Below are 27,095 nucleotides of genomic sequence, written 5' to 3'. Positions count from 1 at the left end.
CCGGCACTGCCCCTTCCATTACCCCCCTGTGCCTACCTTCCAGGCCCAGTAGACTAAGGAGTTTGTGTGTACCCCTCCATATACACCTCACCTAGGGAGCAGCAGCTTTCCCTTTGGGGAATTCATTTTCAGTTTCGATCCCACTGGTGCCACCACACCGCCACCTCTTCCACCAACTGCAACAGTCACAGCTAGAGTAGCTCCCACTCTTTCTCCATTTGCTCCCTCAAACCCTCAGGGCAACCCATGGTTGGATGGTTCTGCAAGATGCTCAAGAAAACTTACAGCTCATTTGTACCGGAGACTACTATTTTTATTTTTATGTCACACCAAATATTTACTTTGTTTCATTTACTACTGTTTACTGCTCTTTACTGTATGTTTTTAAAATGTAGGAACATTTCATTTCAGTATTTTGAAGGCATCTTTGCTCTACAGCACTTCTTTGCACAGTACTGTATATGAAATCATATTTATTTTGTTGGTACACAAAATATGGTACACACACATGTATATTGTACTTCATACAGACCACACACTGTGCACAGGGCGTTGCACATGTTTTTCTTCATTCTTAAATGATTGTTCTCCATCGTTATTAAAAGAAAATCTTACCATCACCCATTTTGACTAGCAGCAGCACTGCATCCCAGCTTTATAATAGATTCTGGAAGCATGTCTGGAATTTAACAAATCTAAAAACTGAAGTAAAACTTATAGAATATTATATATTATTAGTTAGATATTGTTCTCAACTGTAACTCTAAATAACAGTTTCTTAATTTGGGAAAGATGCTTTGAAACAGTTAGCTTGCTTACTCGATCAGATTAGACAGTTCATAGAAAGTTTGGCAGGAAGTTCCACAGGGCGTCTGCGTTAGCAACTGAATAAAGTTATGTTCGGCACGGTACTATTTGTTGTTAAAATCTGTAAAAAATAAAATACTTTTTCTAGCGTTTTCCAGTTTTTCCAATGCATAGTGGTACAGTTAACATAAAGAGGAAGAAGAAGAAGAAGAAGAAGAAGAAGAAGAAGAAAACTGGTATAGACCACAAATACAAAAACAGATCTGAATCTTTTGAGCACTAAACAGATACAGATAGTGGTACTGCATTGCACTCTGACCTTGTACAAAGAATGTACATTTTATTTTGTACAATAAATTAGCTGCACAATAAAATAAAAATGCCACAGACTTTCTTCAGTTTAACAAAATAACTTCAGTATTGTAAGCTACTTTTTCTTAGAAGCTTAGTATAGCTATAGCTATTTTATCAAAAGGGTGGTAGTAGGGCTGTAGCTTAGCTATTTCAATTCATGAGTAGCTTGTAGCATTGATAAGCTTGAGAACTGCTAAGCTGCTCCCCAATACTGATTAACAGAAACGGAATGCACCAAAGGCCAATTTCAGGTGTAATATAAAGGCGGAATACCTAAATTCCTGTAACAATCCTGGTAGGAGGGGAGGGGAATGAGGACACAGGACAGAACTTTGCTTGCAAACTTAAATCTGTGCTTCTAACTAATGATGTTAAGCTGGGCACAAAGTATGTCTCGGGTAGGTAGAGCACTTTCAGAAGAAGCTCTGTATCAATGCTTGTGCAGTTCTCCTGTAATGATTCATAATCATTCATAATCATGCTGTGATTCTCCTGTTCTACCACATCCCAAAGGTGTTCTATTGGATTCTGATCCTGTGACTGGAAAGACTACTAAAGATCACCGAGCTCATTGTCATGCCCATGAAGTCAGTTTGAGAAAACTTTTGCTTTGTGACATGGTGCATTATTATGCTGGATGTAGCCATTAGAAGATGGGTAAATTGTGGCCATGAAGGGATGCACATGGTCAGCAACAATACTCAAATAGGCTGTGGCATTCAAGCGATGATTGATTGATAGTAACGGGCCCAAAGCGTGCCAAGAAATCATTCCCCACACCATTACGCCACCTCCATCAGCCTGGATTGCTGACACAAGGCCGGTTGTGTCCATGGATTCATCCTGTTGGCACCAAAGCATCAGTGTGCCGCCTGGTAAATCGAGATTCATCAGACCAGGCTATGTTTTTTTCCAGTCCTCAACTGTTCAGTTTTGGTGAGCCTGTGCCCACTGCAGTATCAGCGTTCTGTTCTTGGCTGACAGAAGTGGAACCTGATGTGCTCTTCTGCTGTTGTAACCCATCCACCACAACAATTGTGGATTTTTGTGCTTTTCTGCTCACCACAACTGTACAGAGTGGTTATCTGAGTTACTGTAGCGTTTCTGTCAGCTCGAACCAGTCTAGATATTCTCTGTTGACCTCTCTCACCAACAAAGCTTTCCCATCCGTAGAACCGCTGCTCGCTGGATATTTTTATTTATTGCAATATTTTGAGTAAACTCTTGAGACTGTTGTGTGTGAAAATCCACAGCGATCAGCAGTTATAGAAATACTCAAACCAGCCCATCTGGAACCAACAATAATACTACAGAGATCACATTTTTCTCCCATTCCGATGGCTGATGTGAACACTACCTGAAGCTGCTGGTTCGTATCTGCATGATTTCATGCAGTGAACTGCTGCCGCATGATTGGCTGATTAGATAATTGTATGAATGTGTAGGTGTACGGGTGTTCCTAATAAAGTGGTGGGTGAATGTATATTACTTAATGTTTATGTCTTGGATGGGATAAAAATGCAGTATACCCTTATTTTGACATCCATCTATTTCTTTTTGGCCTTTACTGGTCCAGATGTTACACAAGGAGGGATATTGTTTCACCACTAGAGGTCTCTAGTGGACACGTGAAGAGAACACAGTTATCTGGGAAACTTTATTTTATAATAAAGTTTTAAAGAATCAAAGTTAAAGAGGCAGGCCTGAATATTGCAGTAAGTGTCTGGTGCAAAAGGCACACAACATTTTTGCTGTCATAGTTCTATTCACGGTCAAGGTCATGATCAAAATCAAGATCAAGGTGAAAGTCTTTAGAGCTTGCTCCACTCCATCTGCATCGACTTTGTCTATTGTTCTGCCCCTATTAATAGATGAAAGGTGCTTAAATCGTAAAGGTTTCTCAAAATCGCATAGGTGTAGATGATACCCACTCATTCTCTGCGACTCCTCCCTCCAATCATATTTGGTGCTTGATCATACCTCCACAGAGTGTTGTAGCAAAATGGGGAAAAAACTGAAAGGGTATGAATACTTTCTGAACTGTATTTGCACCCTATATGTAGCTATACCTCATTATTAAAGGAAATTATGACCAATAAAAAAAGTGAGCAATGAAACTGCTTTGTTCTATATACACTCATTTGTCTGACACAGAGCATCACATGATCAAACAATAACAATTAATAAAGGAAATGTGCGGAAAAATGATTAAAACTGGAAAATTACCATGATAATTATTGACACCTGTTGAGCAATTCAAATTAGTTGGATTAGAGAAACTAGACTCCAACTGGCTGTGAAATTATACTCATGGTAAATGAATTGCCAATAATGTTCACATTACTTAAATGAACCAAAACAACGAGTATACTATTTAAAAAGGGCACGCTCATCCCCTGTTCTTTTTTTGACAGTGATAAAGACAAGAGAGGTGTCTGAGGTGGTCAGAAAAATTAGCATCACCAATTCCTGGCACCCCTGTTCCACAGTTTACAATGACACTAAGACGTTTATGGCTCATGAATCTGTCAAGGACCTTCCAATAGTGTACACGGCAGTCTTGCGAAACTGACCATGTAGAACATCCAGAGAGTTTGAAGCTGACCTGGAGTGATATGGAGTGATAGTTTCGACTCATACCATAAGCCGCACACTAGCCCAAGAAGGGCTCCATGGATAAAGACCAAGGCAGACCCTGCTATTGAAAGAAACATAAAAACTGATGAAACCAAAATAGGACTCAATGACAATGGAGACCAGTGAGGAATCATGAAATGGGAGGATTATCAGGGTAGGAAATGTGCTACCCATAGTCAGAAAAATGGGTTGAAGATCATGGGTCTTCCAGGACAATGCCCCTAAACACACAAAAAATCACAAACGTATGGCTAAAAGGAAGAAAATGGACTGTGTTAAACTGACCTTCAATGAGTCCTGATCTTGAATTAAACTGAAAACCATTGGAGAGAAATCAGGGCGCACGGTGTTTGCCTCACACCTCCAGCGTATCCAGGGTTCGAGTCCCGCCGGGGCCATGTGTGTGCGGAGTTTGCATGTTCTCCCTGTGCTGTGGGGGTTTCCTCCGGGTACTCTGGTTTCCTCCCCCAGTCCAAAGACATGCATGGTAGGCTGATTGGCGTGTATGAATGGGTGTGTGAGTATGTATGTGATTGTGCCCTGCGATGGACTGGCACCCTGTCCAGGGTGTACCCCACCTTGTGCCCGATGCTCCCTGGGATTGGCTCCAGGTTCCCTGTGACCCTGAAAAGGAGTAAGCGGTAGAAGATGGATGGATGGGTGGATGGATGGAAAGAAATCTGCTCCTGGTAAAAGGAACCCTGCAAACCTTTAAGAGTTAAACAAACTGTGGTTGAGGAGTGGAAGAATATACCAATAGAAAGGTGCAAGAAGCTTACAGATGGCTACAAGAAATGCATGAAAGTGTTAGAGAAAAGTGCATTTAGTACTGTACAGGTGATGTTTTCTTTTTCTTATAAAAAACAAAACAACTAAATGTAAATTGAAGACAAAATTTTTTTGTCGTATCATTTTAGACATAATAAATAAATGTATTTCCGATTATTTCTGAAAATATTATACATGCTATACTTAAAACACATTTGGTGCCAATAATGTTGACTAGAACTATGAATATATTTTTCCTATCCTACAAGACAGAACTGTGCACAATCAGAAGAGAATGTTGCCCCCTGGTGAAAGCACATGAACATTCACATTAAATAAAGTAGATAAAAGCTCAGAATCTGGAATGAACCTCGAGTGTTATAGCACATTCATTATGTGTAAATTTTTTTGTTTATTAATATGGATTCACCATGAAATATATCCACATGAATGGTGTTTTATTAATGATTCAACCAATATAGTGAATCTCATGTTATTTTGATGAAAGCATCCCTGAAGGTTCAGTGAGGTAAGTGGCCAAGTGCGTTCTGCAGCGGCCCTTTGAAAAAGACAAAAGGATTTCATGACTACATTATGCAAAGGTCTCTTTTGAAGTGTGTGACAGTGGCTGGCACAGCCATCAAAGTAGAGCCACTTAAAGTGGTCTGAGAATGGGTAGTCAAAAAAAGCCAAAGGAGGAAACAAAGTGCATCTGAAACATCATGTTCACAGCACTTTATCATCTGCTCTCTGTAAATCACATAAAAAGTGCAGACAAAATAATGTCCACAGTGAAATTGATAATCCATTTGTATGCACCATTTAGATAAAAGAAGGGAGGGCTAAAAACTATTAGGCCTATATATGAGTAGCTTGACAATATAAAGTGGGGGAAATAAGTATTGGACGTGTCAACAGTTTTTTCAGTAAATATATTTCCAATGAGGTTATTCACACGAAATTTTCACCAGACTTTGGTATTAACTCAAGAAATCTGGAAATATAAAGAATTCACAACGTTAAAGTCCATAAATAAAGTTATGTGGAATAAAGTGGAATGACACAGGAAAAAAATATTGAACACACTAAGAAAAAGCAGTTCTCCAAGGCAAGGTAAGGCATGGAACCAGCTGAAATCCATAAGTAGTTATACCTCCTATCTGTACAAATTAATATTAGCAGGGTTAGTAAATTGTAAATTGATTACCAAAGAACAAGAAACATCTCATGATGGGTAAAAGCAAAGAGCTCTCCCAAGACCTTTGCAACCTTATTACTGTAAAACATATTGATGGAATCAAATACAGACGTATTTCAAAACTTCTGAATCCTCCAGGAAGCACCATTGGGGCCATTATCCACAAGTGGAAGCAACATCACTCCGTCATCAACCGGCCACGCACAGGAAATCCTCGCAAGATTTCTGACCAAGGAGTCAGAAGAATAGTCAGAAGAGTAGCCCAAGAGCCAAGGACCACTCAGAAAGAGCTCCAGAAACACTTGGGGGCAGCAGGTGCTATCGTTACAGAGAAAACAATAAGCAATGCACTCCACTGCTCACGCTCACCACGCAAGACTCCACTACTAAAGAAAAGGCACGTCAAAGCTCGTTTAAAGTTTGCTACAACTCGTTTGGACGAGCCTATGAAATACTGGGAGAGTGTAGTCTGGTCAGATGAGAGCAAAATTGAACTTTTTGGCTGTCATACTACACACCATGTTTGGAGAAGAAATGGCACTGCACATCACCCTAAAACACTATACCAACAGTGAAGTTTGGAGGTGGAAGCATCATGGTACTGGCAGACTTCATATAATTGAAGGAACTATGAATGGAGCCCTTTACAAGGAGATTCTTGAGAAGAATCTGCTGCCATCCATCAGGATGATAAAGATGATGAGACGTGGGTGGACCTTCCAGCAGGACAATGATCGAAAACATACAGCAAAGGAAACTCTCAACTGGTTTTAGAGAAAAAAAAATCAAGGAGTTAGAATGGCCCAGTCAGTCACCTGACTTGAATCCAACTGAACAAGCTTGAAAGACAATATTTTTAGAAGAATGGGCCAAAATCACACCTGAATACCGCGACAGATTAATTTCTTCATACAGGAAGCGTCTTGAAGCTGTCGTTACCGACAAAGGCTTCTCCACTAAGTATTAAATAAATTTCAGTTCAATTTTATGGTCAATATTTTTTTCCTGTGTCATTCTGCTTCATTACACATAACTTCCTTTATGAACTTTAATGTTGTGAATTCTTTATATATCTGGATTTCTTGAGTTAATACTGATGTCTGGTAAAAATTTCATGTGAATAATCTCATTGGAAATATATTTACTGAAAAAAAAAATGTTGACGCGTTCAGTACTTATTTCCCCCACTGTATATCAGTAACTATTAATATTCAGCAATGCATTATATCACAAGGTCTCAGTTGCACAATAATGATGTCGGATAAACTATACACACATACACACACTCACATTTAAAAAGGCACACAAGCTGATGCTTCATGATTTCAAATGGTGTGATGCCGTATTGTTTGAATACCAAACACAGCAGAGTAGTAACCCAAAAAAAACTAACTTATGATTCTGTCATCTGTCCTTTTGTGTAATTTGTACTTTAATTGGACAGGGTGTGCTTAGTCAACTTACTTTTAGTTTCTCCCCAAAGGGCATGAGAGAGTAAATAATCAACTCATATATTTATTCATTTATTTATGCAACCATCAATAACATATATAATCACACACTAACACTATAGACAATACTACATGTGAACAAAAAACAACAACAGAAGGAACAAACAAAATATTGTGTACATATTAAAAAAAAAAAAAGGAAAATGAACATCAATTGAACCCACTTCAGCTATAACTGATTTTGAAGGCCAAGACAAAACAATCAAACTCATCTGCATTCATAAAACCTGAGACTATATTTCATGTATGGTGTGCCTTCTCAGTCATTTCAGTTCAGCACCCCACACCAGGCTCTTGAGGGTGCATGGCAGACAGATGCTAACTTCAGAATGTCCGTGACAATTTATGAGCTCCCAGAGAAACACTATCCATGGTGCTGTGATAAACTGCAATGGCCACCGCATATGCTTACAGCCTAGATGGGCATCTTTGTGGCATCCTAATGGCACCACCCTTCTCCCCTGTCAGTAAGGGAGATACTTTCTTTCTAATGAGACACTGCTCCCAGAAGGGACGCTTTCATGAGAAAAGCCTTACGTCAGTGGTATTTGGGGTTTAGCCACAGGCTGATATCCCACTTCCTTACTCCTAACAGGCCCCAGGAGGACTACTGTTGCAATCTGTTAACAATCCTAGCATTCTCAGCAGGAACTAGTACCACACTTAGCAATCTGCCTGAATCCAACTGGCAAGCAATAATGTCTCCAACACATTCACGTGACAGGGTACATAATACAGTCAAAGAATCTAGTTTCATGGCAAAAAAAAAAAATCTCTAGCTTGCTTTAGTATTAGGGAAAACTCCCCCCACCCCAGTACACAGAAAGGCCAATGCGTAACGTGTATGAGGAGGATAGAATTGACCCAGATGGCCTGCTGCTTTGTGAGTGCACACGGTAACCAATTGTCCAACTACAGCATTATCCTTATGACTCTGGCCAGCAGAGACAAAGCCACCTACATGCATCTCAAGAATATCCGTAGTGGTCAAGAAAGGCCATAGTGTAGGACAAATATGATGTACATAGTGACTTGAATGTAATGTAGAGTTTTCTTGACAAAATATATACTCAGAGGGAGGTGTGTTGGCATGATGTGTCTTGCTTTGGGTCCACTTGTCTTCTTAGAAGGATGGGTTACTGCAAATCAATACAGTTATTCTGACTGATCACCTTTATCTTAGCAAACTCAATCTTCTTGGTAACACACAAAGACAACCATTATGTACTGTACTGCCCAGGGCAGAGAATAATTCCTGGCTTTCACTTACTTCTGATGGACACCTACTCTTGCACTGCTTCACTGTGTTGAAAGTAATATAACAATTTTTATGAGCTCTTTGATTCTTAGGCCCTGGCCCTGACCTACCTACTCAGTCCCAGACAAGCTTATCAAAGGATTCTTTGTGTGTCTGATTACTCTGTGCTCTTAGCACTATGTGCTGTTTAATGTTTGCAAAAGAAAATAGTTCTTACATAAATACATGATATTAGGCCACAATTTTCAGTATTTATTGTTTTAACCCATTACCTGTTCTTGTCAGTATTCATTCAGTAGGTGCTTAATCCCAGGCAGGATTCTGGTTTATCTGGAGTCTATCCAGAAAACACAGAAGAAATACCTAATGTACGTGATTTCACCCATCCACATTTAATATTTTTACTACTATTGCGACTGGGAAAATGAAATGACCTAATCTAAACATTTATCTAAAAATGAATTCATGAAAAGATCTAATCAGCTGATCACGTGGAAGCAGCACAAAGCATAAAATTATGCAGATACATGTCAAGAGCTTCAGTTAATGTTCACATCAGACATCAGTATGGTGCAGAAACGTAATCTCAGTGAACCACTGAGATGAAACATTAATGGAGCAAATCCAGTGAATGTAACTGAACCGTGGTTGAGTTACAGAAAGGCATCTCAGAACATGACCAACCTTGAGGTTTGATGGTTACAACAGCAGAAGATCACATCGAGTTCCACTCCTGGTCTGATGAATCTCGTTTTCTGTTGCAAAATGCAGATGTTGGGGACAGAATTTGGCATCCCAACTTGCCTTGTGTCAGCAGTTCAGGCTGGTAATGGTGGTGTAATGTGGGGAATTTTTTCCTGGCACACATTAATACCAGCTGAACATTATTTCAATGCCATGACCTATCAAAATATTGTTGCTAACCATGTGCATCACGTTTTTTTTTTTTTTTTTTTTTTTTACAATTTATCCATTTTATAATGGCTACATCCAGCAGGATAATGCACCATGTCACAAAACACAAGTTGTCTCAACCTGGGTCAATTAACATGACAAGGAGCTCAGTGTATTTAAATGGCCTCCACAGTCACCGGTCTGAATCTAATAGAGCGCATTTGGGATGTGGTAGAAAGGGAGATTTGGAGCATGAATGCGCAGCTGACAAATCTGATATGTGTGAATACAACACGTCGAGATGGACCAAAATCTCAAAGGAATGTTTCGCTTTGCGGAATACATGCCAGGAAGAATTGTGCCTCTTCTGAGAGCATGGATGGGTCCTAGCCTGTATCAATATGATGTTCCTAATAAAGTTGCCAGTGCTGCACTTACACTTGAATTTTTCATACTGTTCCACTCCTAACCGTTGCACCTGACATACAAGTGGGACGGAGAGACGTCCACAGAAAGGGCAAGTGAAGAAATAAACAGAAAAAGATCAAAAGAGAGCAAGAGAGACAGGGGAAGGGAAAAAGTGTTATGAGAGCTAGAGGTTCAGTAACTACTAGGAATACAGCGGAGGTTATATAAATTTATTTTATTACCAAAGGGGGCCTTGTGTAAATTCAGGTTTTCCGTTGTCTGCACAATGCAGGGGTGTATTGACATGGAATATAAACAACAGGCAGATACAGTGGGATTATTTTTATTTCTTTTTTCCTGTGGCTGCCTCCATGGTAGCTGCTGCCTCCTCCTTCAGTCTTTCTTCGCGCTGTCGGAGAAACTCGCCGTAGTCTTCGGGTGACAAGCTGACAGAGCGATGACAAGAGAGGAGTGAGGGAGCAACCGTAAGACATACCGCAAGAAGAGAGGAGGGTACAGAGACAGGAGGTGGAGAATGAGAGAAAGAGAAGGGAGGAGGGTGGGGGGAGGGATTGAGAGATACATCAGCATTACATTAGAAATTCAAAATTCTCTTCAGGTCATTGAAATGCAGAACAAATGTCTTTCACGCATGCATGATGAGTCAAGGCTGGATATGCTTTAGTGACAAGGTTCATTCAGCCAGGAGCAACAATGACATCTTTGAGACATCTGAGACCTAGTTAACTAATGTAATGAGGTCCCATTCTCATACCCGTTCCAAAATGCTAATAAATCACATTGGCATAAGGTCATTTAAAATTGTTGTTTGTACATCAGTTAACAGAAACCAGCTTTGCCAGGAGGTTAAAAATAAATAAATCTGTGGCTATAAATATGTGCATAAAGCTATTACCTAGCTCTCAGTGAGGGTTCTCATCTTTACTTAATTATTAATTATGACAACTAAAAAAAATGCATTTTTATACTAAAAACTAGACAGGCTTGCATATGGAGTTGAAGCCTCAGCTATACACTAGGGAGCACAGAAAATTTCATACGATGATGAAACACAAATCTGAAGAGTTTTGAAGGGTGGCAATATGATTGATCTATGTTGACAAAAATATATATATTTTTAAAAGTTTGCTTAATGAGCTGAATAAAAATGTGTTAATATGCATCCCCATGCCTAATACTAACTTTAATGTTTTAATCTTAATGGAATTTTTTATGAAAGTGGGAAGGATGTGCTGCCTGTATGAAGTCTTGCATATGTGATACACTTATGTGTCAGTGTGCAACATGGCGAGAGGTAGAATTGGGTTTCTCACTCGTTGACAACTTTGATGCCGAGTGATCTGGCTGAACCGATGATGCTCTTGACTACGTTCTGCATGGAGGCGTCCTGCAGCTTGAAGCACTCGTCCTGTGCCTTGACCTGTGCTATCTCGTACACCGCCCTAACAGACACCATACCAGCCGTCTCATGCCCTAGAGAGAACAACAGAGGCACAGAGATGAAGAGATAGACTCAGACATGGAGGAAAAGTTGGGGGGGGGGGGGTAGGGGAACCAAACCCTAGAGCGCAAAAGCATGAAAGTGTAACAGTGTGAGAGTGAGAACAGAACCGGAGTACTGTTAAGGAGGGGTGCAGTGGAAGGAAGAGAAAACTTGCAAGCAGTCAGAAGGAAAGAAGAAGAGTGGGTATTAAAAGAGCAGCTGTTAAGAGAGGGTATAATTGAAGCAGACTTGAACATAAGAAAATGAGGCAGAATTTACAATTCTCTTTCCTTCATGCAGCACCTTTTTGCCACTGATTTTCTCTGAATAAATGTGCTGCCTCTTCTGGCATGGCTCAGCATAAATATATCATCAATCAAAAAAATTCAATCTGAAGTCAGCCTGTCCATTCGTAAAACATAAGCTGGGACTGAGGCATACAAATGAGCGGCCGGGAGCTGCAAGAAGGCCACGACGATGTATGACCACAGCGTAAGTTATGATGAGGCTAACTCACCGGTTTTTCCTGCTCCTTTCTCAATGCCCGCAGCTTGTTTCAGGAAGTAAGACACCGTGGGTTGCCCGATCTTCAAGTCATACGTCCTATCTGGCTGTAGGGAGAAAAGAAAGAAAAAAGAAAAAAAGAGAGACGCTCACTGCTAGTTCATCCATTAAAGTCAGCAAAACAAAAAAGCGTTTACAAAAGTCAGAATGACAGCAGAAGCAAATCGACCATAAGCTAAAAACATGGTCAGCACAGCTGCAGTGCTTTCTCGTAGTAGCGTGTTACTTTTATATTTGACTAACTTTCAAAGAAACGGAAAACCTTGTTCATATTCACAAAGATTTGACCATCGCCCACCCCTAAAACCAAGGCATCGCTCTCCATGGAAATATGCAGCTATTAGTGACACTCTGGCCTCAAACTGCAGGTGAACTCTGCAAAAATCGAATTGCTATTCACAACCTCAAACAGTCTTTTGTAGACTCTCTGATGTGTCCAGTGAAGCTAACATGTACGCGTTCCACACGCACACATTAGTCTGGGCTGCTGCCACAGAAGCTTTAAGGCACGGATTAAGCATCACAGAGTGGATCAAAGACAATGAGCATAGAGCAGACAGCCTAATGGGACCGCTGGGAATTCACAAGAGTCCGACATGGCAGCATGGCCCAGCCAGAATCGACTGCAGCCGTCCAGCTAATCTCTGAAGCCAACGACGTCAATTAAACCCCACAGTAAAATGATCCTTACTTAGCTGAGACCAGCTAATCTTTCGATTCTCCCGCCCCTAATCCATGCAACTACAAAAGGGCTCTAGGGCCTGCTTTGCATTTGGCTGTTAATAATTATTGTTATTTCCTCATTTGTTTTGAACGTCAGGACATTTCTTCACTAGCCATTTGCATAAAGGGAAAATCACTCACAAGACAAATGCAACACAACAGTACTCAAAATTTCTCAAATGATGCTGCAGTTACGAATGAAATATAGTAAATTATACATTACTGTATATATATAAAAAAAAGTCTTTCAATGAGACCAAAGAGAAATGCTCTGAGACATTCGTCTGATATTATGGGCAATTACACAATAAGTTCTATTCATTAATTTTTTTATTGGTAACAGTTATAAATATATAAAGACATGATCATTTGTGAATATTCATTCCATCAAGCCAATTAAGGTCAGCAGGTGGAATGTCCTGGTTAAGTATTATGATATAGAACAGCTCACTCCAACAGTAAATTGAACTTATCCCACACTGACACATTGAGTGGACACTCTGCTTCTGGAAGCAAGATTCAAAGAAAGTTGATTAATGTTGAAATAAATGTTGTTTACGATCAGCAGGCCGCACAGAGGTACATGGTCATTTAACAGCTTCTCCTGGCTTCAGTGAACTATGGTCAGGGTCAATGTTTGAAAGGAAAAAATTTGGTCTAGCATAGAAATTACTCATGCAGTAACAACAAATGAGAACTCCTACTGCACCACAGAGCTCCAGGCTTTGCATAAGAGGCATGTACCATGGAGCAAAACCCAGCTTGTTCATATAGTAATGTGTTTAAAATCTTTTCCATTTCCTGACAGGGGATCAATATAAAATAGCTGTAATGTTTTTGAATAAATAAATGAATTTAAAAAAAGAAAATAAAATTAAACAAAGCAAAAAAAAACAAAACAAAACAGTTTTTTCATAATCTCTTTCTTGAAATGGTTGGTAATGGCTTCTTCGAGCAGGGCCTGAGACTCACCTTAAAGTCCTGTTCAGACTTTCAGTGGACAGCTGAGACAGAAAGGCATACACACCATTTTCATGTGTTTCCAAAGCATACCGTATTTATAGTGACTCCTGAGTCGCTGTGTCTGCCAAAAGTAATCTGATATCACTTCATAACCAGATGGAAAAAAAATATCCCAACACCAAAACTCAAACAAAGCATATAAACCTACATATAACCTTTGGGCATCCATTTCTAATTAAACCATCAGGCGCTCTGCTGCATTTTGTGCAGTGTTTGTACAGTGAATAACACCTTATGTGCTTTCAACAGCCACATAAACAAGACATAGCTCTTAAACAAAAGAGAGGGAAGTACTGTCTTCTTCTTCTTCTTTTCGTGTCAAGGTTCCACTTCATATTAGTTTCGCCCAGTAGGCGGCGCTCTCGATAGCCCTGTCCGTCGCGTCGCACAGGTCACGCGCCGAGCAGGAATGTGGACACGCGGGGCACGCCAACAGGTGCGCCATGGAAGTACTGTAAAAACTAGAGATGCACCGATGTATTGGCCAGTAAAGGCAATTTTTCACGCTATGGGCCATCGGCCTCAAAAGAGAGCGGGAAAACACATCGATTTCGTAAAGATGATGTGTCTTGTGTGGAATGACAACAAAACTGCAGTTTGACAGCCCTAAGCTCTGCACTGCTAAAATTTTACACCGGACGCTGCAGCAGTGAAGCGGGAGTTTCGGCGTCGAGTCAAATTTTTTTACATTTTTTGCCAAGTTGCTCGAGCCGAATTAAAGCGGCAGTACACCGTTGAAAGATTTAAATGAAGATGGGTTGACAAAAAAGTATATATTGCACAGAAAAATATATTTGTAGAGTAGTATATTTCATATCAGTTAATGTTAATATATAAAAAAGTTGATATTATATATTACCAGTTTGATGTTCAGTGATGAAATAGAAATGATTTTGTTTATGGTGAGTGAATGTGAGAACAGGAGGTTTTTTAGAATTCAGTCGATGTTAATATGAATTAATAACATTCAGTACGTTAAGAAATCTTACTTTAATCTTCAGAATTTAGTTCATGTGTTAATGTTCATTAGAGTAATGTGTTTTCTGTTTATGAGACCAGTTACTGTGAAACAACTTGTGGAAATGGAGAGAATAAAGTTTTTATTTGCATTTCTTTCAGAACTGTGGAATTAATTATTATTCATTTAAAAGAAGGCATAAAATGCAGAACTATCGGTTACCGGTATCGGTTGAGGAATTTAGTATCGGTGCATTCTAAGCAAAAACAAGTTAAGGACACAAATTTAGTCCCTGCCTAGTGTGAGTATGGGAGTTCAGGTGCATGTTGTGAGTGCATGAGTTGTGGAGATTAAAAATTTAGGGACAGGCAACACCGCTGATTTTATTTTTGATCCAAAACCAGGTAATACCAAGCCTAGTAGTATCCCAATAATTCGAAAAGACTTCTTGTGTGTGTGATTTTATATATATATATATCACACACACAAGAAGTCTTGTGTATACACAAGACTTCTATATATATACACAAGACAAGAAGTCTTGTGTGTGTGTGTATATATATATATATATATATATATATATATATATATATATATATATATATATACACACACACACACACACACACACACACACACACGCATAATATATATACATACACACACATTATATATATATAAAGAAAAAAGCACGCGATTTCCACAGTGAGAATGTGCAAACATGGAGATTAAGAATTATACACGAAATAAATAATTTGAGACTGTTCTATCTCTAGGTGCTGTTTAATTATAGAAATAAGCCATATACATCACTTACAATATGAAATTTCTCTCGCTCTCTCTCTCAATCCTCTCTGCATGCCTGGAAGGCTGCCATTGTATGGGTTTGTGTGCATGAAATGGACTGGCAGATGGAGGGAGATGGTGGAGGGAGCTGTCGTTTCATATGAATCTTGCATATTATTCCTGAGACAAATGGTTAAATGGCTCTTTGCGTTCAAAATTGTTCTTTATTTTTTACAATTATGCCACAGTTGCCTGCAGAAAGTCAATTAAGTGGTAATATTCCTTCTTGCATCTACATAGTATAATAAAAAGAATGAATCATCCCACTTAAAAAGATAATTAACCAATTTTGGTTAATTCGTTTACTCAGTTAAACACTTATGCCAAATATTTGGTGATAAATATAATTAAACTTATCAGCATCAAGTAGCCGTTACTTAAAAGCACAAGTGAAGCCCAAGTGAAAGAGTGATAGCTCTGTGAAGGACGGTGTCCTGAATGAGCCAGGAAGAGCAATGTAGGATGAAAGAACACTGTAAAGCTGAAAGATACATACAAATCATCTAAGGAATATTGCTCTTTAATTATTTATTTAATCTAATTATTCACAGTGTTAGTCGTATTTAAACAAAGACAAAATGAAAGCGTTTTTTCATGTGTGATGGGGACAGGGAACATTTTATCACCACAGGGTTCAGGGGAAGCAGTGTCACTCATAGTAAAATGGCTATTTAATATTCTTGGGCATCTCATGCTACTATGTATGGAGGAATATTTTGGATTGAACAAGCAAGCATACTGTACACTGTTTAATGTGACAATAACTGAACAGTTTTACAATTGTAAAAAAAAAAATAAGAGCATAATTAAATGTTACACAAAAATATATACTGATCAATGTATGTAGATGTTTATTTTTATATACAATATATACACAAATCTGCCATAACATTAAAACCACCTGCCTAATATTGTGTAGGTCCCCCTTGTGTGTGCTTTGCTTATCTGGAGAAGAGATGGCACCAGGATGCACTATGGGAAGAAGGCAAGCCAGCAGAGGTGGTCTGATGCTCTGGGCAATGTTCTGCTGGGAAACCTTGGGTCCTGGCATTCATGTGGACGTTACTTTGGAACGTACCACCAACCTAAACATTGTTGCAGACCAAGTACACGGTCTTCATGGCAACGGTATTCCCTAATGGCAGTGGCTTCTTTCAGCAGGATAATGCGCCCTGCCACACTGCAAAAACTGTTCAGGAATGGTTGGAGGAACATGACAAGGAGTTCAAGTTTTGACTTGGCCTCCAAATTCCCCAGATCTCGATCAGATCGAGCATCTGTGTGATGTGCTGGACAAACAAGTCCGATCCATGGAGGCCCCACTTCGCAACTTACAGGACTTGAAGGATCTGGTGCTAATGTCTTAGTGCCAGATACCACAGCACACCTTCAGGGGTCTTGTGGAGTCCATGTCTCGATGCTTCAGAGATGTTTTGGTAGCACAAGGGTGACCTACACAATATTAGGCAGTGGTTTTAATGTTATGGCTGATTAGTGTATGTACAGTACTGTGAAAAAGTGGGTGTGTATATCTCATACTAAATTGTTTTAGAAAGCCTTTCCAGATGTGAAAGCTGCGCATTCCATATGCATTGATGCACTCCCATACCATCAGAGATGTAGGCTTTTGAACTGAGCATTGATAAAAAAGCTGGATGGTCTCTTTCCTCTTTAGTTTAGAGGACACGGTGTCCATGGTTTCCAAAAAGAATTTCAAATTTCGATTTGTCTGACCACAGAACAGTTTTCCACTTTGCCTCAGTCCATTTTAAATGAGCTTTGGCCCAGACAAGTCCCCGGCTTTTCTGGATCATGTTCACATATGGCTTCTTCTTTGCATGATGGAGCTTTAACCAGAATTTGTGGATGGCACGGGGAACTGTGTTCAGAGACAATTAGTTCTGGAGGTGTTTCTGAGCCCATGCAGTGATTGCATTAAAACCAGGCATGATTCTGTAATGGAAGTGCCGCCTGAGGGCCTGAAGATCATGGGCATGCAATACTGATTTTCACCCTTGTCCCTCGTGCACAGAGATTTCTCCAGATTCTCGGAATCTTTTGATGATATTATGTCCTGTAGATGATGAGATATTCATAGTCTTCGGAATTTTACATTGAGGAACATTATTCTGAAATCGTTTCACAAATTGTAGATGCAGTTTTTCGCAGACTGGTGATCCTCTGCCCATCTTTACTTCTGAAAGGCTCTGCCTCTCTAAGATACTCTTTTTATTCCCAATCACCTTACTGACCTGTTGCCAATTTACCTCCAGCTGTTTATTTTTTAATAACACTTACTTTTCCAGCCCTGTCCCAACTTTTTTGAGACGTGTTGCTGCCATCAAATTCAAAATGACCTTATTTTTTTCCCCTTAAAATGGTACATTTCCTCAGTTTAAACATTTGATATGTTTTCTATATTCTATTGTGAATAACATATGGATTCATGAGACTTGCAAATCACTGCATTCTGTTTTTATTTAAATTTTACACAGAATTCCAACTTTTATGGAATTGGGGTTGTACTATACTGAACTTTTCCCCCACCCATCCATCCATCCATCCATCCATCCAGCCATTTTCCATACCGCTTATCCTAAACAGTGTCGCGGGGGAGCCTAGAGCCTATCCCAGGGAACTCTGGGCACAAGGTGCGGGGACACCCTGGATGGGGTGCCACTTCCATTTCCAAAGGGTTTTCTCAGACACACAGTACACTTGTAACTGCTTAAACAATTATTTAAAAAAAAATAAACAATCATGTTCTACATATTTTCTAGGTTATTTGTACTAGTAAGAAAGGAGAATCAACTATTAACAAATATCAACTCTTGCACCTTTACGTGCTTAAAAAAATGCTTAATATTCCAGACAAGGCGGATGTTTGGTGATGCAGCCTATTTTAGTTGAAGTGGGGTGGCCAACATTATTTATTCACAAAACCACAATGTATTAAATAGGACAGGATTTTGTTGGGGGTAGGGGGGCACTTTTGAAGGTCACACCACCTAATGCACTGTCCTATCCACAGGCAAGCGTATTTCTGACCACACAAATTGGGGAAAAATGGCTTACACCAAACCAAATTAGCAGCATGTCAGCGTTATACCAGCAAATTAAGCTGGTAGATGCACAACAATAGAGCCCTCAGAGGAATATCAGAAGCGCTAACAAGTATGCATCAATATTATGAAGAAATATTACAGATATCGTTGTATGCTGGCCAAGTCAAGAAAAAAATGTAATCGTTTGATATTAGATTTAATACTTAATTTGCTTAAGTACTGAGAGACAGCAGAAAACATGAAGGCCATCATATCAGCTCAGAAGTGCAAATAAGAAAGGAATGAGTATGACATTTCTAGGTAGGATATTCCTGCATTTCCTAAACCATCCAACTTCGTTCTTTAGCTTTATAGTAAAATGTGGATATAAAGTGTTCCTCTGTATCTAGAATAAGACTTTGAAAACATGACAAGAAAGTGACTGTAGTCACTCTTTGCCTCTGAACAGCTCTCCTTGCTGTGTCAAAACAGTGCTACTGTACTTTGAACACCACAGAAACAACAGAACCTGACTTTTCCTGCCTCTTGGCATTCACAACAGCCATCAGTAACAAAAAAAACAAAACAAAAAACCAACAACCCAGGGGGATTAAATCTAAAGGAAAATGTCAAAAACTCTAGCATTTGTCATGTGAGGCCCCAGACTGATGTCACAGCAAAACAAGATCAATAACACATGCTTATTCACAGCAAAATATTATATTTCTCACTGTTCTCCAGATATGCAAGAAGGATTGGGTGACAGTGCCATGGTGTAAAATGTTACTTAATGATAATGCCTGCCTACATTTCTTAGACCATGAAATGTCTCTCTAAGAGATGACAAAAAAACAGAACGTGTCAGTGCAAGAACTTCCACTGAGGCTGTCAGACAGACTGCTTAACCAGCACGGTTAAATGAAAGAAATGAAAATGGAACCTGCTTTAAGGGCTTCCAGATAAGCCATGCGACCCCTGAAGTTTGTCATGAGTAACCCTTAAGAAATGAAAAGAAAAGCATTGAGCCTCTCAGCCTGCCAATCTGGCACCGATTCCACATGCAGCACTGCGCATATGAATCCATCTTTATGTAGGAGCTTGAGACAGGCTGCATTTCGTCCATTATATTATTTTACCTGGTTGGTGAAAATAAGCAGAAGAGAAGGACACACAATGCTTGCATAGGGGGAGACAAAGAAAAAAAGGAGGCATCAGGTAAGTCTCTCCTAATGCACCCAAGACACAAATCAGTCTAGCTGCTTCCATTACTCTACAAAGCACTGAAGCGAGTACATTACCAGCATTAACTCCAGGAGCTGAAATGATAACAGTGTCTTTAGCAAATATACTATAACAAAGAAGATCAGGCAAGTTCAGGCCAGGTGAAATCTATGTGCATTGCATCACGGCGGCTACTAATTCCAAAGTCTGTGCAAAGCAGTCAATTCCAGTCAAATCGATGATTGCATTTGAACATAATATTCATGCAAGCTTCAAGCTACGCGTTAACATTCATACTGCATCAGTGGCTGCTTATAACAAGTGGGTTGAACCATATATGAGCCTCTCCAAGGACTCATATAAACTGGATAAATGAATATGGACAAAGGCAGATAGTGATAATTTGCCACAATACCAGGGTCACGTGGGAGAGTGTGCAACACATTGGGGCTGGATTTACAATGCAGAATCAAATTAGAAAAAAAAAATTAAAAAAAAGAAAAGAAAAGGAAAAAAAAGAGGAAGAAGAAGAAAAAAAGTGTTCACATTTTACCTTGACATTGATCTTGATGGGAAGAGGAATGCCTTCTTTGAGGTCTTTCGTTTTCTCATTGAAGTCCTTACAGAATGCACCGATTGGGATCCCTCTCTAGAATTACAAAAAGACAAGAAAGCAGACTCTGTAAACAAATTCATAAGTCTTAATAGGGCCAGGAAATACGACAATATGATATGGACATTGTGATACACACACACACACACACAATTATTTTATATATATATATATATATATATATATATATATATATATATATATATATATATATATATATATATATATATATAGACAGATAGTGATGCATAGCATTTATTGCAATATGATATTCTTGTCATATCAGCCAGATCACCTATCCCTAAATCTGAATTGGTACATTGAACATTTCTGACGCCAACTCATGGTGTTTTTTTTTTTTTTTTGAGGAATACCAATTACCCTTTAGAAAGGCAGCATGGTGAGTGTCAATCATTCAATAACTTATTGGTGCACTGCAAGTGCCTGTGCATGCTTGGCTGCCTGTGTTAGCACATGAGTGGGAGAATGGAGGAGTCCATTTAGCCAAGGGTGTGTGTGTGAGTGTGAGTGTGTGTGTGTGTGTGTGTGTGTGTGTGTGTGTGTGTGTGTGGACTATGGCAGTCATCACGCCTGTGAGACGTGATAAATGAGATCCTTGTTATTGCTCCCTGCCTTATAGAGAGCTAAATGTACAGCTGACATTAAGTGAGCACTGGCTGCCATTTCCTCTATGTTCCTTCAATTCAGCATGGGTGCATATTTGTGACTCTTAATTCACAGACCACTACTAATAAGTAATTTGATTACAGGGAAGAGAGTGCTATTAGCTGACCTTCCCAAAGGCATGTTGACTAAAACTAACTTTTTATCCTGCTATCAGATTTACAATAAAGGTAAACTGTCTGAACTAAATCGTTTATTGTCAGCCGGACATGCCAAACAATGTCAGACAATCATTTAAAAAAACTGAGCATGGATTTAAAAAAAAAAATATTCCAAAAATGCAAGACCCAATGCATACTAATTCTAAAGCATCTTTGCTGTACAAGGTAATTGCAAGGCTATTTCCAGAATGTTTATCTTCCTCAAGATCCAACACTAAATATGGATGTTTTGGCCTGTTTAACAATCAATATATATTCATGGACATGATAATAAAGGTTCATGAATTCAATGGTGTCCAAATATGAGAAAAAAGTAATTTGTTCAAAATGCTGACCCTATCTTTCAATAGAACAGTAATGAAAACCTCCAAACCAACAGATAACAACAAATCGCCTTGACCTGGCCTACAATAATGCAGCTAAGAAAAATTATTTTCTAAGCAAGATTTATTTGAGGACATTTTTTTCCTATGACAAAATTGCTGCCGTTGCCATGCCAACGCAAAGAAAATACTACTGGTCTGGATGAGTTAAATGCTTTTGGACGCAGGCGGCAAGTAATCTTCCTCATGGCAGATGGCATTACTGTGGGGATGGTGTGTTGCATTTGAATTTGAAAAAAGAAGAGGAAAAACAACTTGCGTTAATAAAATGCAAAACAAAAGCGCCCGAATCCAGTCTCCCTGCTGACTTGCTTATTAACAGCAATCTCATGCGAACCATCCTGGCATCTAAGCTAACTCTCATTTAACTGAAAACAACAGAGCTGAGTAAACAAGGGGGGTGGGGTGGGGCTGTGTGTGGGGATCTTCCTAATTAAATACATTTTTTTTTAATATTAGTTTGTGGTTACTGGGACAGACTCATCCGATCAGCCTCCAGTAAAGAGTCTAGGATTTAAAACAGATGCTGTCCCACTTCTTTCCATCTGCCTTTTAATTATAAAGGGAAGCAAAACACTGCAATTGGAATGTAGATCTGACTATAAAATGGATCATCTCCTAGACAAACTGCAGACAGTTTTATAAGGAAGGCACATGAGCGTCATTGTAGGGGACTGAGACTGGAGATGCAATATTGGCATGAGCATACTGGACACAAGACAGTCAAACCGAGTCAAGCGATAGCAGCCACAATAGATGTCTGGATGTTTCATTATCATACGTGTGGCCACTATAAGATTGGAAAACTGTCTCGGAGTGAAAAGGAGAGTCAATCACCTTTGGCACTCTTTCTAAAGCATGGCTGTGGTTCATAGAGATGCCAAGTATTTAATACAAAGGGCACAGCGTTTTCACTTTGATGCTCTGGCCAAATTGTCAGTTCAGCCTGCTAAAGCCTAGGGATCTAATCATCCTGATGTCAAGCAGTCCAATTAAATCCTTTCTTTTCCCCATCGTGACTGATAAAAGAAGAGTAGTAGGGAACAAAATGGCTGCTCTACATCACCTTGATGGGGGCATTTAGCTTCCCCTAGACAACTTCCTTGATACTTCAGAGGAATATTAAAGTTCTTTATCATTTTGAGACTCCCATAATGTATCCTTTATGACAGGAGGTCTTAAAAAAAGAAGATTCTTCACAGTCATGCCTGATGAAATTTGTAATAGTAGATGCTGACACAGCAAAAGAAGTGATAAACATTCCACTTTACTGAATACCATGCTTTCAAAATAACCATAAAAATGGTAAAGTGCATTTACAATGGTACTTAAATAAACTTAACACAAAGTAGTAATCAAGTTGTTGTCCCCAGCTCTTGTTATTACAAAAACAAAACACCGTTTTAATGTTTTGCTTAACCTGATTCTTTACCAAACTACCAGGCACCAAAAGGAACAAGCCCACTAGGGTTGTAGTCACTCAAAATTCTCAACATTCCTACAGTAGCTCTTATTATTTTAAATCTTGCTGATCATAACAACATAGCCATTTAATAAAGGGCAGGTAGAATATCTCATGACCCTAAACATCCATAAATGCATCTTTCGTTCAGCTCCGGTCTGGTCAGTGGTAAAGGATCTTTCGATGAAAAGTCATTCCAGTAAAGTTTGGCAAAATTAACTTTCACCAAACTGTCTTGCTGAATTAAACTTTCATTCGGTTAGCTCTAGAATTATTGTCACCCTTGGTAAAGATGGTTAAAAAAAGTTCAGTCCAACTGACTGTGGAAAATATGCCAAAAGAAAGGCTTTTTTTTTTTTCCATTCAACCGTAAATGCAAGTGCCTGGAGCTCACTACTGTAACTTTTAATGGAACTGGGTTCTATGGTTCTACAGGAGCTAAATAAATAAATAAGGAATCCTCAATATTAAGGCCTGGGAATTGTGTTACCTGGGAACCCGGCATAATGGACACAATTAAATTCTCAGAGATTTTAATCTGGCTATCTCTGCTAAGAAGCTACAATTCGGTCGTGGTTAGCTCTTCCAGCGACACAGTTATCCAAAATATATCCAAATCAACAAAAAAGTGGTTTCATGGCCACTGAATCAAACTATGACATGGTCATTCCAACCCCCTGATCGAAGCCCCATTGAAAACCTGTGGAGTGAGCTGAAGAGGAAAATCTACAAGACCTAAGACCCTGGAGGATATCTATGAGCGGTGTCAGATTCCTTGCATAAGCATTCTAAAATTTCAACATGCATTATAAGACAAGTCTCAATGCTGTTACTAAATGTGGTTTTGCCCCTTTTGGATAAGGGTATTACAAATTTTCTTAGAACACATTTACTTCAATGAAAGGTTATAGTTTGCTCATATTTTTTGTGCAAAAATTAAGCCACTTAAACACAAAGATATTTTCTAAACTTTTTTATTCATCTTTAAAGAATGTGGCAATAACTCTGGAGCTGACTAGTGTTTGATGGACAAATTTTATATGTGGGATGTTTTAGATATTGACAGATAGATATTGCAAGGCTGTATGTTTGCATATGCGATGTGTATATGCGTGTACAGTGGTCATATGTACACACAATACAAACAAATTTTCTCCCCGAACACCTTAACGATCCCAGTCTAAAATCAACAAAGAGCAGTTCTTTGAAGCACAAACACTGAATTAACGAGCTCTGTTCTAGGAGTACAGGGACTGATCCTAATAGATGAATTTTGAACAAGCAGGATACAGAGAGCCGACTAAAATGCATATACCGACAAGAACACGTGAATTTTTAAAAAAGAGCAATTTTGCACAAGGTTTCATTCAGTGTTAATATTTGCTCTGGTATTAGATCAATGTGAATTGCAATACCGGAATCCACAAAAGCAATCAGCTATTTTGTCACACCTTTTTTGTTTGAACAAAAGGTTTAACAACAAGAGCTGTACTTTATGGGGTGCTAAAATGTTTTCTTCTCCTAGTAATTGTAACATACCTGCAACCTCCAAAAGCAGCATCTGACACAGAAAAAATGGCACTTAAAGAACAACAAAAGTCACTTAAGTAACCTAATTTAATAGAAAATGATCAAGCTGGCATCAAAACTGTTTTCCATAGTCATTTTAAGGGTATCAAAGGCAAATTAGTTTAGCGTCTCAATAATATATCAGGGGACAATGGAAATCAAATCATTTAAATGAACTAGCAATGCCTAACTTTCAAAATCCATTATATAATTTAAAACTTTTACAGTTAAAATGTGAACGATGCATAGTTTTGACTGTATTTATTCTGCAACAGAAATTCTAGGCCAGAGCACATAGCTTCAGAATAGACCGCTTTGTAGGTTCTCAATGCCTGTTCCTTCAGTAAGCCACGGAGCTATATTAAAGGGTCATGGCTTTCACAAAGGAAAACACTGAAGAATGGGAGTGCAACTAGGGTCAGTGTATAAAATGCAATATACCTTTGCAGCCTCTTACATACTGCCTACTGTTGTAATTCAAGTGTAGCCTTCAGAGATCATGAAAGGCATAGATACACACACACACACACACACACCCTTACATACACACTCGCTCATGAACATCACTTTGAAAGAGCTTTGTAAATAGAACTTCAAGGGTGACGCTATTTTTGTAAATAAGTCCCTGAATGAGAGAATGAGGGAGCTCAATTAATACTTGAAACTGACAGAAGCACAGAGCAGTGTTTAGAGGCTAAATATTAACAGAGGAAAGGGTGGGATTTATGGTACAATAACCAAATATGGCAGTTAAGTAATGTGTGAAACTGCAAGGATGAAGCAGAGAAATGGTCATTTTTAAGGCACAGGAAGATTTATTATAGGCGACATTTAAAATGAGTGAGGAAACGTGTGGAACAGGACATGTACATGAGCATGATGGAGAAATTGTGGCAGCAAAGTGGATTAATTGCACGATGTATGTGAATCTTGGTAATTCATCGCCCTGGCAAAGGGTGGCAGGGCATAATCAGGGACAGGGTTAATTAAACTGTGCAGTGTGAGGCACTTTCATTAATTACCCTGAGTCCTGTTTTCCTAATTTAATTTGCTGCAGTATCCCTTGTCTTATCACACTGCTCCCTACCAGGGTGGCATGCTGTTGATTAACTTCAGACTATTAAATTCCATGACTCCAGTACAAGACTTCAAACCTGGAGTGGGCACCCAGCAAATAAGGTTCATGCAATATAAATCAAAAAGGTACAGTACATGCGCTAGGGCATGATGCAAGATTGAAAAACTAAACAAAAACATTTAGATGATTGATATCCTTGATTAAACATATTTATATACTGGACATAAACAAAGTGTTCTCTGACCAACACTTGGCTGACCGACTGCTGAAACAAAACCTTTTGGATCGACTGCTGAAACAAATCTATTTGGACAAGGAATAAGATTGAACTCAGAAACTACTGGCTCAACACATCATAGCTGCAATTCTGGTTGGCTTCCCCTATTTTCATAGGTAGACCATCTGTGTGTAAATGAGGTGTGTGTGGTGACAGCTCACTGCTCCTGTATGTGACAGATGACCATGGGGTATGTGAGTACAGTGTTGGATTGAGACTTGTTTGCGCTGGAGGACATTTGGGCAGCAATCAGGTCCTCAGCAATCCAGAGTTATCCTTCACGTCCCTCCAAACTTCGCTGCTGCTGTCGGGGGGAGGAAAGCGATGACTGTGCAATGCTGGACATTTGCAACTCCCTCCTTCTCACTTCTCCATGCCCCTGTTTTTCTTTTCTCTTTCTCTCTACTCCAATGTTGAGAGAGAGAGAGAGAGAGAGAGAGAGAGAGAGAGAGACCGAGCTCACTGACCTTCAAATACACCCATTGGGACTAAAGACAGAAAGCTTGAGAGTGCAACAGAGGGGGGCAGGCCAAAAAAAAAAACTGAAGTTGGGTAATAGAAAATCTCTCCGTGAAAATCAGTGAAGCACACAGATGATTGTGACAAGAAAGATGACTTGGCCTCCTCTCTTTCTCTCCATGGGTCTGATTAAACCACACACTCAGATAACCCCTGCAACTACAAGAAGATGAGGTGGAAGGTTGTAAAGAAAATGGTGCACACACACACACACACACACAAAGAGAAAGAAAGAAAGAAAGAGATATAGAGAGAGGATGCCAGAGTCAGAGGATCCTTATGAATTTATATGTTAAGACGACGAAAACTGGCATGCCAGAGCACTTCAAGAAGCCAGGAAATGGATAACAAGATCATGCTCAATTGCTTTCTATGATGCTGTGCAAACTACATCTGAAAATAAATCACCTCCTTCCATAAACTCAGCACTATTCCAAGACTGTGAAAAGGCAATACATTTGAACATCAGTTCATTTCCTAGCTGCTGCAAGAACAAAAAGGTCACCACCAAATATGCCTATAAAGTAAAAAATGAGTTCAAATTAGGACGTACAATTGCGAGGAGCCTGGTGAGTGAAAGATTAAAAGCTATGGCAGTAAAAAAAAATAAAAAAATAAAATAAAATCTGGA

General features: G+C 39.2%; 1 protein-coding gene across 1 annotated transcript in view; it reads right to left on the bottom strand.

The window, feature by feature from the left end:
* Positions 1 to 9,945: 9,945 nt before the first annotated feature.
* mrpl11 (mitochondrial ribosomal protein L11) overlaps positions 9,946 to 27,095 on the bottom strand; it is a 45,881-nt gene continuing 28,731 nt past the window's right edge. The window contains exons 3-6 of the mRNA XM_053630751.1: positions 20,272 to 20,367; positions 11,857 to 11,950; positions 11,170 to 11,329; positions 9,946 to 10,281 (exon numbers count right to left, since the gene is read on the bottom strand). Coding sequence (XP_053486726.1) covers positions 10,179 to 10,281; positions 11,170 to 11,329; positions 11,857 to 11,950; positions 20,272 to 20,367 — 453 coding nt within the window. The 3' untranslated portion in view covers positions 9,946 to 10,178. The remainder of the gene's footprint in view (positions 10,282 to 11,169; positions 11,330 to 11,856; positions 11,951 to 20,271; positions 20,368 to 27,095) is intronic.

The sequence above is a fragment of the Ictalurus furcatus genome, chromosome 8, assembly GCF_023375685.1.
Source record: "Ictalurus furcatus strain D&B chromosome 8, Billie_1.0, whole genome shotgun sequence".
NCBI classification, from domain to species: domain Eukaryota; kingdom Metazoa; phylum Chordata; class Actinopteri; order Siluriformes; family Ictaluridae; genus Ictalurus; species Ictalurus furcatus.
The sequence above is the reverse complement of the archived record's forward strand: the minus strand, read 5'-3'. Positions and strand labels throughout refer to the sequence as shown.